Source organism: Narcine bancroftii, chromosome 5 (assembly GCF_036971445.1).
Source record: "Narcine bancroftii isolate sNarBan1 chromosome 5, sNarBan1.hap1, whole genome shotgun sequence".
Classification (NCBI taxonomy): Eukaryota; Metazoa; Chordata; class Chondrichthyes; order Torpediniformes; family Narcinidae; genus Narcine; species Narcine bancroftii.
The window spans coordinates 75,061,653-75,078,227 of record NC_091473.1 but is presented as its reverse complement, the minus strand read 5'-3'; the positions used below and the strand labels follow the sequence as shown (position 1 = coordinate 75,078,227).

General features: G+C 32.8%; 1 protein-coding gene across 3 annotated transcripts in view; it reads right to left on the bottom strand.

The window, feature by feature from the left end:
- The window catches only part of LOC138763549 (complement factor H-like), a 613,078-nt gene that overhangs the window by 515,931 nt on the left and 80,572 nt on the right, over positions 1-16,575 (bottom strand). For all 3 annotated transcript variants that reach the window (XM_069937874.1, XM_069937875.1, XM_069937873.1), the window contains exon 10: positions 14,819-14,992. In XM_069937874.1, the coding sequence (XP_069793975.1) occupies positions 14,819-14,992 (174 nt within the window). The remainder of the gene's footprint in view (positions 1-14,818; positions 14,993-16,575) is intronic.

Below are 16,575 nucleotides of genomic sequence, written 5' to 3'. Positions count from 1 at the left end.
GGGACTATAGAGTACTATACATTATTGATGTAATTTAGAGAAGGGACTATATAGTACTATACATTTTAGCCTGTAATTTAGTGAAGGGACTATATAGTACTAAACATGATAGCCAGTAATTTAATGAAGGGACTATACAGTACCACTCATTATAGTCTGTAATTTATTGAAGGGACTATAGTACTATACAACAAAGCCTGTAAATTAGTGAAATGACTATATAATGCTAAACATTATAGCCTCTCATGTAATTAAGGGACTATATCGTACCATACATTTTAGCTGTAATTTAGTGAAGGGACTATATAGTATAATACATTATAGGCTGTAATGTAACATAGGGAATATATAGTACTAAACATTGTAGCCTGAAATGTAATGAAGGGTCTATATAGTAGTATACATTATAGCCTGTAATATAATGGACTATAGAGTACTATACATTATAGTCTGAAATTTAGTGAAGGGACTATATAGTACTATACGGTATAGTCTGTAATTTAGTGAAGGGAATATATAGTACTATATATTGTAGGCTGTAATGTAATGAATGTACTAAAGAGTACTATACATTATAGTCTGTAATTTATTGAAGATACTAAATAGTACTAAACATTATAGCCTGTAATTTAGTGAAGGGACTATATAGTACTATACGGTATAGTCTGTAATTTAGTGAAGGGAATATATAGTACTATATATTGTAGGCTGTAATGTAATGAATGGACTAAAGAGTACTATACATTATAGTCTGTAATTTATTGAAGGTACTAAATAGTACTAAACATTATAGCCTGTAATTTAGTGAAGGGACTATATGGTACTATACATTGTAGTGTTAAATTTAATGAAGGGACTATATTGTACTAAACATTATAGCCTGTAATGTAATGAAGGGACTATAGAGTACTATACATTATAGTCTGTAATTTAGTGAAGTGACTATATAGTACTATACATTACAGGCTGTAATTTTATTTAGGCACTATATAGCACTATACTTTAGAGCCTGTATTGTAATGAAGGGACTATAGAGTACTATACATTATAGTCTGTAATTTAGTGTAGGGACTATATAGTACTATGCATTATACCCTGTCATTTAATGAAGGGACTATATAGTACTATACATTATAGACTGTAATTTAGTGAAGGGACTATATAGTACTAAACATTATAGCCTGTAATGTAATAAAGGGACTATATAGTACTATACATTATAATCTGTAATTTAGTGAAGGGACTATATAGTACTATACATAGTAATCTGTAATTTAGTGAAGGGACGATATAGTGCTAAACAGTATAGACTGTAATGTAATGGAGGGACTATCGAGTACTATACTTTATAGCTGTAATTTAGTGAAGGGACTATATAGTACTATATATTGTAGGCTGTAATTTAATTAAGTGACTATATAGTACCATACATTATAGGCAGTAGTTTAATGAAGGGTCTATATAGTACTATACATTATAGCCTGGAACTTAGTGAAGGGACTATATAGTATCATTCATTATAGTCTGTAATTTATTGAAGGAACTATATAGTACTATAAAACAAATCATCTAATTTAGTGAATGGACTATATAGTGCTAAACATTATAGCCTCTCATGTAATGAAGGGACTATATTGTACTATACATTATAGCTGTAACTTATTGAAGGGACTATATAGTACTATACATTATAGCCTGCAATGTAATGAAGGGACTATATAGTACTATACATTATTGATGTAATTTAGAAGGGACTATATGGTACTATACATTATAGGCTGTAATTTAGTGAAGGGACTATATAGTGCTCAACATTATAGCCTCTCATGTAATGAAGGGACTATATCATACTATACATTATAGCTGTAATTTAGTGAAAGAATTATATAGTACTATACATTATAGGCTGTAATTTAACAAAGGGACTATATAGTACTAAACATTGTAGCCTGTAATGTAATGAAGGGACTATATAGTACTATACATTATAGCCTGTAATTTAGTGAAGGGACTATATAGTACTATACATTATAGGCTGTAATATAGTGAAGGAACTATATAGTACTACACATTTTAGCATGTAATATAACGAAGGGACTATATAGTACTATACTTTAAATTCTGTAATTTAATGAGGGACTATATGGTACTATACATTGTAATGTTAAATTTAATGAAGTGACTATATTGTACTAAACATTATAGCCTGTAATGTAATGAAGGGACTATAGAGTACTTTACATTATAGTCTGTAATTTAGTGAAGTGACTATATAGTACTATACATTATAGGCTGTAATTTTATGTAGGCACTATATAGCACTATACTTTATAGCCTGTATTGTAATAAAGGGACTATAGAGTACTATACATTATAGTCTGTAATGTAATGAAGGGACTATATAGTACTATACATTATAATCTGTAATTTAGTGAAGGGACTATATAGTACTATACATAGTAATCTGTAATTTAGTGAAGGTACTATATAGTGCTAAACAGTATAGACTGTAATGTAATGAAGGAACTATCGAGTACTATACTTTATAACTGTAATTTAGTAAAGGGACTATATAGTACTATATATTGTAGGCTGTAATTTAATTAAGTGACTATATAGTACTATACATTATAGGCAGTAATTTAATGAAGGGTCTATATAGTACTATACATTATAGCCTGGAACTTAGTGAAGGGACTATATAGTACCATTCATTATAGTCTGTAATTTATTGAAGGAACTATATAGTACTATATAACAAATCATCTAATTTAGTGAATGGATTATATAGTGCTAAACATGAGAGCCTCTCATGTAATGAAGGGACTATATCGTACTATACATTATAGCTGTAATTTATTGAAGGGACTATATAGTACTATACATTATAGCCTGTAATTTAATGAAGGGACTACATAGTTCTATACATTATAGGCTGTAATGTAGTGAAGGAACAATATAGTACTACACATTTTAGCATGTAATATAATGAAGGGACTATATAGTACTATACTTTATAGTCTGTAATTTAATGAAGGGACTATATGGTACTATACACTGTAGTGTTAAATTTAATGAACGGACTATATAGTACTAAACATTATAGCCTGTAATGTAATGAAGTGAATATAGAGTACTATACATTATAGTCTGTAATTTAGTGAAGGGACTATATAGTACTATACATTATTGGCTGTAATTTTATGTAGGGATTATATAGCACTATACTTTATAGCCTGTATTATAATGAAGGGACTATATAGTATTACATATTATAGCCCCAATTTAGTGAATGGTCTATATAGTACTATACATTATAGGCTGTACTTTTATGTAGTCACTATATAGCATAAGACTTTATAGCCTGTGTTGTAATGAAGGGACTATATAGTACTATACATTTTAGCCCCAATTTAGTGAAGGGACTATACAGTACTATGCATTATACCCTGTCATTTAATGAAGGGACTATGTAGTACTATACCTTATAGTCTGTAATTTAGTGAAGGGACTATATACTACTTTACATTATAGCCTGTAATTTAGTTAAGGGACTATATAGTACTAAACATTATACCCTGTAATGTAATGAATGGACTATATAGTACTATACATTATAATCTGTAATTTAGTTAAGGGACTATATAGTACGATACATTATACTCTGTTATTTTGTGAGGGACTATATAGTACTTTACATTATAGCCTGTAATTTAGTGAAGGGACAATATAGTACTATACATTATAGGCAGTAATTTAGTGATGGGACTATATAGATCTATGCACTATAGCCTGTAATTTAATGAAGGGACCATATAGTACTAGACCTTATAGTCTGTAATTTAGAGACGGGACTATATGTTACTATACATTGTAGTGTGTAATTTAGTGAAGGGAGTATATAGTACTAAACCTATAGCCTGTAATGTAATGAAGGGACTATATAATACTATACATTATAGTCTGTAAATTAGTGAAGGGACTATATAGTACTATACATTATAGGATGTACTTTGATGTACCGACTATATAGCAATATACTTTATAGCCTGCAATGTAATGAAGGGACTATATAGTACTATACATTATTGAGGTAATTTAGAAGGTACTATATGGTACTATACATTATAGGCTGTAATTTAGTGAAGGGACTATATAGTACTAAACATTATAGCCAGTAATTTAATGAAGGGAATATACAGTACCATTCATTATAGTCTGTAATTTATTGAAGGGACTATATAGTACTATATAACAAAGCCTGTAATTTAGTGAATGGACTATATAGTGCTCAACATTATTCGCTCTCATGTAATGAAGGGACTATATAGTACTATACATTATAGCTGTAATTTAGTGAAGGGACTATATAGTACTATACATTATAGGCTGTAATTTAGTGAAGGAACAATATAGTACGATACATTATAGGCTGTAATTTAATGAAGAGACTATATAGTAGTATACCTCATAGTCTGTAATTTAGTGAAGGGACAATATGGTACTATACATTATAGCATGCAATTTAGTGAAGGGACTATATAGTACTAAACATTTTTGCCGGTAATTTAATGAAGGGACTATACAGTACCATACATTATAGTCTGTAATTTATTGAAGGGACTATATAGTACTATACAACAAAGCCTGTAATTTAGTGAATGGACTATATAGTGATAAACATTATAGCCTCTCATGTAATGAGGGACTATATCATACTATACATTATAGCTGTAATTTAGTGAAGGGTCTATATAGTACTCTACATTATAGGCTGTAATTTAACAAAGTGATTATATAGTACTAAACATTGTAGCCTGTAATGTAATGAAGGGTCTATATAGTACTATACATTATAGCCTGTAAAATAATGAAGGGACTATGCAGTACTATAATTATAGTCTGTAATTTAGTGAAGGGACTATATAATACTATACATTATAGTCTGTAATTTATTGAAGGCAATATATAGTACTATATATTATAGCCTGTAATTTAGTGAAGGGACTATATAGTACTAAACATTATAGCCTGTAATTTAATGAAGAGACTATTTAGGTCTATACATTATAGCCTGTAACTTAGTGAAGGGACTATATAATACAATACATTATAGTCTGTAATTTAGTGAATGGACTATGTAGTACTAAATATTATAGCCTGTAATATAATGAAGGGACTATATAGTACTATATTTTATAATTTGTAATTTAATGAAGGAACTATATGGTACTATACATTGTAGTGTGTAATTTAGTGAAGGAACTATATAGTACTAAACATTATACCCTGTAACGTAATGAAGGGTCTATATAGTACTATACATTATAGTCTGTAATTTAGTGAAGGGACTATATAGTAGTATACATTATAGGCTGTTCTTTTATGTAGGGAATATATATATATTATAGCCTGTATTGTAATGAAGGGACTATACAGTACTATACATTATAGCTCCAATTTAGTGTAGGAACAACACAGTACTATACATTATAGCCTGTAATGTAATGAAGGGACTATGTAGTCCTATATATTATAGGTGTAATTTAGTGAAGGGACTATATAGTACTATACATTATATGCTGTAATTTAATGAAGGGACTATAGAGTACTATACATTATTGCCTGTTATGTAATGAAGGGACTATATATTTCTATACATTATAGCCTGTAATTTAGTTAAGGGACTACATAATACTAAACATTATAACCTGTAATATAATGAAGGGACAATATATTACTATACATTATAGACTGTAATTTTGTGAAGGGACTACATAGTACTAAACATTATAACCTGTAATATAATGAAGGGACAATATAGTACTATACATTATAGTCTGTAATTTAGTGAAGGAACTATATAATAGTATACCTTATAGTCTGTAATTTAGTGAAGTGACAATATAGTATTAAACATTGTAGCCTGTAATGTAATGAAGGAACTATATAGTACTGACATTGTAGCTGTGATGTAATGAAGGGTCTATATCATACTATACATTATGGTGTGTAATTTAATGAAGTGTCTATATAGTACTATACATTATAACCCATAACTTAGTGAAAGGACTATATAATACTTCACCTCACAGTCTGTAATTTAGTGGACTAAATAGTACTAAACATTATAGCCTGTAAAGTAATTAAGGGACTATATAGTACTATACATTATAGGCTGTAATTTAATGAAGGGACAATATAGTTCTATACGCTTTAGTCTGTAATTTAATGAAGGGACTATATAGTACAACACATTATTGTCTGTAATTTATTGAAGGGACTATATGGTACTATACATTATGTTGTTTAATTTAGTGAAGGGACTATATCGTAGTAAACCAATAGCCTGTAATGTGTTGAAGGGACTATATAGTACTATACATTATAGGATGTACCTTTATGTAAGGACTAAATAGCTCGATACTTTATAGCCTGTAATGTACTGAAGTGACTCTATATTATTATATATTATAACTCCAATTTACTGAAGTGACTTTACAGTGCTATACATTTTTGCCCTAATGTAATGAAGGGACTATATAGTATAGTACATTATGGCTGTAATTTAGAGAAGGGACTATATGGTACTATACATTGTAGGCCGTAATTTAGTCAAGGGACTATATAGTACTATACATTGTAGCATGCAATTTAGTGAAGGGACTATATTGTAATATACATTATACTATGTCATTTAGTGAAGGGACAATATAGTACTATACAATATAGCCTGTAATTTAGTGAAGGGACTATATAGTACTAAATATTATAGCCTGTAATATAATGAAGGGACTATATAGTACTATACAACAAAGCCTGTAATTTAGTGAATAGACTATATAGTGCTAAACATTATAGCCTCTCATGTAATGAAGGGACTATATCGTACTATACATTATATGCTGCACTTTTATGTAGGGACTATATAGCACTATACTTTATAGCCTGTATTGTAATGAAGGGACTATATAATACTATACATTATAGCTCCAATTTAGTGAAGAGACTATACAGTACTATACATTATAGCCTGTAATGTAATGAAGGGACTACATAGTCCTATACATTTTAGCTGTAATTTAGTGAAGGGACTATACAGTACTTTAAATTATAGGCTGTAATTTAGTTAAGGGACCATATAGAACTAAACATTATAGCCTGTAATGTAATGAAGGGACTATATAGTACTATACATTATAGCCTGTAATTTAGTTAAGGGGCTATATAGTACTATACATGATAGCTGTTCTTTAGTGAAGGGACTATATAGTACTAAACATTATAGCCTGTAATGTACTGAAGGGACTATATAGTATTATACATTTTAACTGTAATTTAGTGAAGGGACTATATAGTACTAAACATTATAGGCTGTAATGTAGTGAAGGAACTATATAGTAATACACATTTTAGCATGTAATATAATGAAGGGACTATATATTACTATACTTTATAGTCTGTAATTTAATGAAGGGACAATATGGTACTATACATTGTAGTGTTAAATTTAATGAAGGGACTATATAGTACTAAACATTATAGCCTGTAATGTAATGAAAGGACTATAGAGTACTATACATTATAGTCTGTAATTTAGTGAAGGGACTATATAGTACTATACATTATAGGCTGTAATTTTATGTAGGGACTATATAGCACTATACTTTATAGCCTGTATTGTAATGAAGGGACTATATGGTACTACATATTATAGCCCCAATTTAGTGAAGGGTCTATATAGTACTATACATTATAGGCTGCACTTTACAGTAGGCTCTATATAGCACAATACTTTATAGCCTGTATTGTAATGAGGGGACTATATAGTGCTATACATTATTGCCCCAATTTAGTGAAGGGACTATACAGTACTATGCATTATAGCCTGTAATTTAGTGAAGGGACTATATAGTATGATACATTATACTCTGTTATTTTGTGAAGGGACTATATAGTACTATACATCATAAGCAGTAATTTAGTGAAGGGATGATATAGTGCTAAACAGTATAGAATGTAATGTAATGAAGGGACTATCGAGTACTATACTTTATACCTGTAATTTAGTGAATGGACTATATAGTACTATATATTGTAGGCTGTAATTTAATTAAGTGACTATATAGTACTATACATTATAGCCTGCAATATAATGAAGACACTTTATAGAACAATACATTATAGCTGGAATTTAGTGAAGGGACTATATAGTACTATACATTTTAGCCTGTAGTTTTATTAAGGGACCTTATAGTATTATACATTATAGTCTGTAATTTAGTGAAGGGACTATCTAGTACTATACATTATAGCCTGTCACTTAGTGAAGGGGCTATATAATACTATACATTACAGTCTGCAATTTAGTGAAGTAATATATAGTACTAAACATTATAGCCTGTAATGAAATGAAGGGACTATATAGTACTATACATTATAGTCTGTAATTTAGTGGACTATATAGTAGTATACCTCAGATTAGTGAATGGACTATATAGTACTATATATTGTAGGCTGTAATTTAATTAAGTGACTATATAGTACTATACATTATAGCCTGCAATATAATGAAGACACTTTATAGAACAATACATTATAGCTGGAATTTAGTGAAGGGACTATGTAGTACCATTCATTATAGTCTGTAATTTATTAAAGGGACCATATAGTACTATATATTTTAGGCTGTAATTTAACAAACAGACTATATAGTACGAAACATTGTAGCCTGTAATGTAATGAAGGGACTATATAGTACTATACATTACGGCTGTAATTTAGTAAATGGACTATATAGTACTAAACATTATAGTCTGCAATTTAGTGAAGGGACTATATAGTACTAGGCGCCTGCAAGCTCACACCAAGACACAAGAGAAACTTGTCCGTGAACTACTCTTTGCAGACGATGCCGCTTTAGTTGCCCATTCAGAGCCAGCTCTTCAGCGCTTGACGTCCTGCTTTGCGGAAACTGCCAAAATGTTTGGCCTGGAAGTCAGCCTGAAGAAAACTGAGGTCCTCCATCAGCCAGCTCCCCACCATGATTACCAGCCCCCCCACATCTCCATCGGGCACACAAAACTCAAAACGGTCAACCAGTTTACCTATCTCGGCTGCACCATTTCATCAGATGCAAGGATCGACAATGAGATAGACAACAGACTCGCCAAGGCAAATAGCGCCTTTGGAAGACTACACAAAAGAGTCTGGAAAAACAACCAACTGAAAAACCTCACAAAGATAAGCGTATACAGAGCCGTTGTCATACCCACACTCCTGTTCGGCTCCGAATCATGGGTCTTCTACCGGCACAACCTACGGCTCCTAGAACGCTTCCACCAGCGTTGTCTCCGCTCCATCCTCAACATCCATTGGAGCGCTTACATCCCTAACGTCGAAGTACTCGAGATGGCAGAGGTCGACAGCATCGAGTCCACGCTGCTGAAGATCCAGCTGCGCTGGATGGGTCACGTCTCCAGAATGGAGGACCATCGCCTTCCCAAGATCGTGTTATATGGCGAGCTCTCCACTGGCCACCGTGACAGAGGTGCACCAAAGAAAAGGTACAAGGACTGCCTAAAGAAATCTCTTGGTGCCTGCCACATTGACCACCGCCAGTGGGCTGAAATCGCCTCAAACCGTGCATCTTGGCGCCTCACAGTTTGGCGGGCAGCAACCTCCTTTGAAGAAGACCGCAGAGCCTACCTCACTGACAAAAGGCAAAGGAGGAAAAACCCAACACCCAACCCCAACCAACCAATTTTCCCCTGCAACCGCTGCAATCGTGTCTGCCTGTCCCGCATCGGACTTGTCAGCCACAAACGAGCCTGCAGCTGAGGTGGACTTTTTACCCCCTCCATAAATCTTCGTCCGCGAAGCCAAGCCAAAGAAAAAGAAAGTAGTATACATTATAGGTTGTAATTTAATGAAGGGACTATATAGCACTATACTTTATAGCCTGTAATGTAATGAAGGGACTATATAGTGCAATACATTATTGCTCTTATTTAGTGAAGGGTCTATACAGTACTAAACATTATAGCCTGTAATATAATTAAGGGACTATAAATTACTATACATTATAGCTGTAATTTAGTGAAGGGACTATATAGTACTATACATTCTAGGCTGTAATTTACTGAATGTATTCTATACTACTATACATAATAGTGTGTATTTTTGTGAAGGGACTATATAGTACTATACATCATAGCCAGTAATTTAGTGAGGGGACTATATAGTCCTAAACATTATAGCCTGTAATGTAATGAAGGGACTATATAGTACTATCCATTATAGCTGTAATTTAGTGAAGGGGCTATATACTACTATACATTATAGGCTGTAAATTAATGAAGGGACTATATAGTACTATACATTACAGCCTGTAATATAATGAAGGGACTATGTAGTACTATACATTATAGTTGTAATTTAGTGAAGAGACTATATAGTACTATACATTATAGCCTGTAATTTAATGGAGGGTCTATATAGTACTATACATTATAGTCTGTAATTTAGTGAAGGGTCTATATAGTACTATACATTACAGCCTGTAACTTAGTGAAGGGACTATATAATATTATACATTACAGTCTGTAATTTAGTGAAGGGACTATATAGTGCTAAACATTATAGCCTGTAATATAATGAAGGGACTATATAGTACTATACATTATGGCTGTAATTTAGTGAATGGACTAGATAGTACTAAACATTATAGCCTGCAATTTAGTGAAGGGACTATATAGTACTATACATTTTAGCCTGTAGTTTTATTAAGGGACAATATAGTATTGTACATTATAGTCTGTAATTTAGTGAAGGGACTATATAGTACTATACATTTTAGCCTGTAACTTAGTGAAGGGACGATATAATACTATACATTATAGTCTGTAATTTAGTGAAGGGATATATAGTACTAAACATTATAGCCTGTAATGTAATGAAGGGAATATATAGTACTATATATTATAGTCTGTAATTTATTGGACTATATAGTACTATACATTATAGGCTGTAATTTAATGAAGTGACTATATAGCACTATACTTTATAGCCTGTAATGTAATGAAGGGACTATATAGTACTATACATTATAACTCTAATTTAGTGAAGGGACTATACAGTACTAAACATTATAGCCTGTAATGTAATGAAGTGACTATATATTACTATACATTATAGCTGTAATTTAGTGAAGGGACTATATAGTAGTATACATTATGGCTGTAATTTAGTAAATGGACTATATAGTACTAAACATTATAGTCTGCAATTTAGTGAAGGGACTATATAGTACTATACATTTTAGCCTGTAGTTTTATTAAGGGACCTTATAGTATTATACATTATAGTCTGTAATTTAGTGAAGGGTCTATATAGTACTATACATTATAGGCTGCACTTTACAGTAGGCTCTAAATAGCACAATACTTTATAGCCTGTATTGTAATTAGGGGACTATATAGTGCTATACATTATTTCCCCAATTTAGTGAAGGGACTATACAGTACTATGCATTATAGCCTGTCATTTAATGAAGGGATTATATAGTACTATACATTATAATCTGTAATTTAGTGAAGGGACTATATAGTACGATACATTATACTCTGTTATTTTGTGAAGGGACTATATAGTACTATACATCATAAGCAGTAATTTAGTGAAGGGACGATATAGTGCTAAACAGTATAGAATGTAATGTAATGAAGGGACTATCGAGTACTATACTTTATAGCTGTAATTTAGTGAATGGACTATATAGTACTATATATTGTAGGCTGTAATTTAATTAAGTGACTATATAGTACTATACATTATAGCCTGCAATATAATGAAGACACTTTATAGTACAATACATTATAGCTGGAATTTAGTGAAGGGACTATGTAGTACCATTCATTATAGTCTGTAATTTATTGAAGGGACCATATAGTACTATATATTTTAGGCTGTAATTTAACAAACGGACTATATAGTACAAAAACATTGTAGCCTGTAATGTAATGAAGGGACTATATAGTACTATACATTATGGCTGTAATTTAGTAAATGGACTATATAGTACTAAACATTATAGTCTGCAATTTAGTGAAGGGACTATATAGTACTATACATTTTAGCCTGTAGTTTTATTAAGGGACCTTATAGTATTATACATTATAGTCTGTAATTTAGTGAAGGGACTATCTAGTACTATACATTATAGCCTGTAACTTAGTGAAGGGACTATATAATACTATACATTACAGTCTGCAATTTAGTGAAGTGATATATAGTACTAAACATTATAGCCTGTAATGTAATGAAGGGACTATATAGTAGTATACATTATAGGCTGTAATTTAATGAAGGGACTATATAGCACTATACTTTATAGCCTGTAATGTAATGAAGGGACTATATAGTGCAATACCTTATAGCTCTTATTTAATGAAGGGTCTATACAGTACTAAACATTATAGCCTGTAATGTAATTAAGGGACTATATATTACTATACATTATAGCTGTAATTTAGTGAAGGGACTATATAGTACTATACATTCTAGGCTGTAATTTACTGAATGCACTCTATACTACTATACATTATAGTGTGTATTTTTGTGAATGGACTATATAGTACTATACATCATAGCCAGTAATTTAGTGAAGGGACTATATAGTCCTAAACATTAAAGCCTGTAATGTAATGAAGGGATTATATAGTACTATCCATTATAGCTGTAATTTAGTGAAGGGGCTATATACTACTATACATTACAGCCTGTAATATAATGAAGGGACTATGTAGTACTATACATTATAGCTGTAATTTAGTAAAGAGACTATATAGTACTATACATTATAGCCTGTAATTTAATGGAGGGTCTATATAGTACTATACATTATAGCCTGTAACTTAGTGAAGGGACTATATAATATTATACATTATAGTCTGTAATTTAGTGAAGGGACTATATAGTGCTAAACATTATAGCCTGTAATGTAATGAAGGGACTATATAATACTATACATTATGGCTGTAATTTAGTGAATGGACTATATAGTACTAAACATTATAGCCTGCAATTTAGTGAAGGGACTATATAGTACTATACATTTTAGCCTGTAGTTTTATTAAGGGACAATATAGTATTGTACATTATAGTCTGTAATTTAGTGAATGGTCTATATAGTACTATACATTATAGCCTGTAACTTAGTGAAGGGACTATATAATATTATACATTATAGTCTGTAATTTAGTGAAGGGACTATATAGTGCTAAACATTATAGCCTGTAATGTAATGAAGGGACTATATAATACTATACATTATGGCTGTAATTTAGTGAATGGACTATATAGTACTAAACATTATAGCCTGCAATTTAGTGAAGGGACTATATAGTACTATACATTTTAGCCTGTAGTTTTATTAAGGGACAATATAGTATTGTACATTATAGTCTGTAATTTAGTGAAGGGACTATATAGTACTATACATTTTAGCCTGTAACTTAGTGAAGGGACTATATAATTCTATACATTATAGTCTGTAATTTAGTGAAGGGATATATAGTACTAAACATTATAGCCTGTAATGTAATGAAGGGAATATATAGTACTATATATTGTAGTCTGTAATTTATTGGACTATATAGTACTATACATTATAGGCTGTAATTTAATGAAGGGACTATATAGCACTATACTTTATAGCCTGTAATGTAATGAAGGGACTATATAGTACTATACACTATAGCCTGTAATTTAGTGAAGGGTCTATATAGTACTATACACTATAGCCTGTAATTTATTGAAGGGACTATATAGTACTTTCCATTATAGCCTGTAATTTAGTGAAGGGACTATATAGTACTATACACTATAGCCTGTACTTTAGTGAAGGGTCTATATAGTACTATACACTATAGCCTGTAATTTAATGAAGGGACTATATAGTACTATACATTATAGTCTGTAATGATCCTGGTAATTAGTGATAATTATTTTGACTGAACGTAAATGGTGCATTTTAAGGAGCTCTTTAGATAATGATTCTTTTGTGATATAAATACATCTTTTCTGGTTTTAATCAGGTCAAGGGCACCGCTTTGAAGAATCAGCCTTTTTCTGATAAAATAAGCCACAGCCATCATGACACAAGCTCAGCTACGAGGGCAACACTGACATTGCTTGAGGAACTCAGAGCAGCATCCATGGAAGGTATAGAAAATGTTTCAGGTGGTCGCCCTTCATCAGAAATGCCAGACAAGTGCTGCAGCCCAAAATGTTGACTGTCAATTGCCTTCCACAGATGCTGCTTGATCTGTTGATTTTCTCCAGCATTTTTTGCATTGCTCCGGATTTCCAACATCTGCAATCTTTCTTGTTTGCCTCATCTACTATTGAATATGGCCTCAGCTCTGCACTGACTTCAATTTTATTCATAGTTCCACCCATCAGTCACATTTGTTATCAGCCTGTTGCTTGGTACCTGCTGCATTTCATGTGGAGGTATGGTGGTGTGGGGTGAAATTGTGGATGTTCAAGTTAGAATGATGACTTTGCACATCAGTCACATTCCCATTGTAAAATGGGAATGTGAGAAGATAATTGTCATGTCATTGTTTAAGAAGTCATTTACCACCATTCATTACATGGCCAACAGGCTCTCTCTGGACAGTGTGTATGCCTCAAGCAAGAAATTTACATTTTATAGACAAGTATCCTGTTATGAAATCTGTAAAGACTCCATTGCTGCTTCTACAGGGCATTGTTAACAAGGGGATTTTACTTAAAGAACAAAAACCCATCTTACCAATGCAAAGAGGTGGATCGGGCCATCCTTTGGAACGACATTGCAAGTGACTTTGTCCATAGAGTTCATAGCCTGTTTGACAAAGGTAAGTCACCTGCTGATATTCTGCATAATTTTCCAAAACAGGATGAAATCTCCCATTTACTGTTGCTGGTGGAGCTTCACATCCATCTCCTGCAAAGTAATTGTTTAGAATAGATTTATGTAATATTATTTTCATATGGAGATTGGCTAATATATGATGGTGTATCAAATGTTAAAATTTCTCACTTTGTCCCTGTATCTGTTCACATATGTTTTTATCTTACTTTCAATCTGAACCTGAACTGCCCCCATCTGAATGTTGTCACCGATTGCATCCATCCACCATCATATTATGAAATTATTGTAGTTTTCAGCTCATTAACCGTGCTGTAGATGGGTCAGCAGGAATTGAGTTGTGATCTCTGGACTGTTTGCGAATGACCACGGCTTTGTGTTTACGGCCTAGGAACTCATTAAGGTAGATACATCCCCAAGGCCTGACCAAGAATATCCTCAGAATTTGGAAGAAGCTAAGGAAAAAAAAACTGTAGAGGCCCCTTGCAGACATATTTACATATTTGGCCTCAGTAAAAGTGCAGGAAGACTAGAGCATGGCTAATGTTGTGGAGCTGTTGAAAAAGGACTTCAAGACAATTCAGGGAAATACAGGCTAGTGAGCTGCACATAATTCATAGGAAACCTGCTGCAGAGTTTTCTGTCAGACAGGATCTTGCAGCATTTGGAGAAGCAAGGACTGATTAGACGCAGCAAGAATGACTTTGAATCGAGGAAATTAAGCCTTATGAATCTGGAAGAATATTTTGAGGGAATTGATGAGGACAGGGCAGGGGATGTCATCTGCATCTACTTTAGCAAAGCTTTTAACAAGGTCCCTAACAAGGCTACTCTGGAAAGTTCAATCACATGAGATCCAAAGCAAAAATAATTTAACTTGGACAATGCGAGGATCTGCACATTTTCAAGTTGAACAATGACAGTGCTTCCACAGTAACCGAGGAGCCCTCGAGAGCATTGTAGAAGAAAGATATCCCGATGCACAGTTCTATGAACGTGGTGTGACAGAGTTATAGATGTATTTTTGGGAGGTAAATTGGGAAAGGTTTATTAGAGTAGGTCACATACAAACACTTTAAAACAAATCTTATTTGAACTACTGGAGCTCTGCTAATGCAAGACATATCGGCTCCACATCTTTTGCAAGAGCTTTGGAGAGTGCCCAAGAAACTTCACTAATGGATTGTTGTTTACAAAAAGGAAACAAATGAAAGAACTTTTTGGAGCCGCCTTTTGTCTAAAGCTGTTCTAAGAGGGTCATGTTGTTTTGCAAGCAGAGAGAGACAATGAGGCTTTGTGTGTGTGTGTGTGTGTGTGTGTGTGTGTGTGTGTGTGTGTGTGTGTGTGTGTGTGTGTGTGTGTGTGTGTGTGTGTGTGTGTGTGTGAGAGAGAGAGAGAGAGAGAGAGAGAGAGAAAGACACACGCACAGATCACTTGCAGAGTGTTACAGCCAGTAACAGCAGCTGGGACTGGAACAGGATAAACATGTATTCGGCATTGGATACTGCTGGGGGGAACAGCCTACCAGGGACGAGTCGTGGGGGTCAGGTCTCTGGCACAGGAGGTGCCCCTGAGGTTCAGAAGGGAAGGAAGGTTAAGAATAGGATACGTAGTTGGGGACTCATTAGTTAGAGGGACAGATAGAAGGTTTGTGGGAT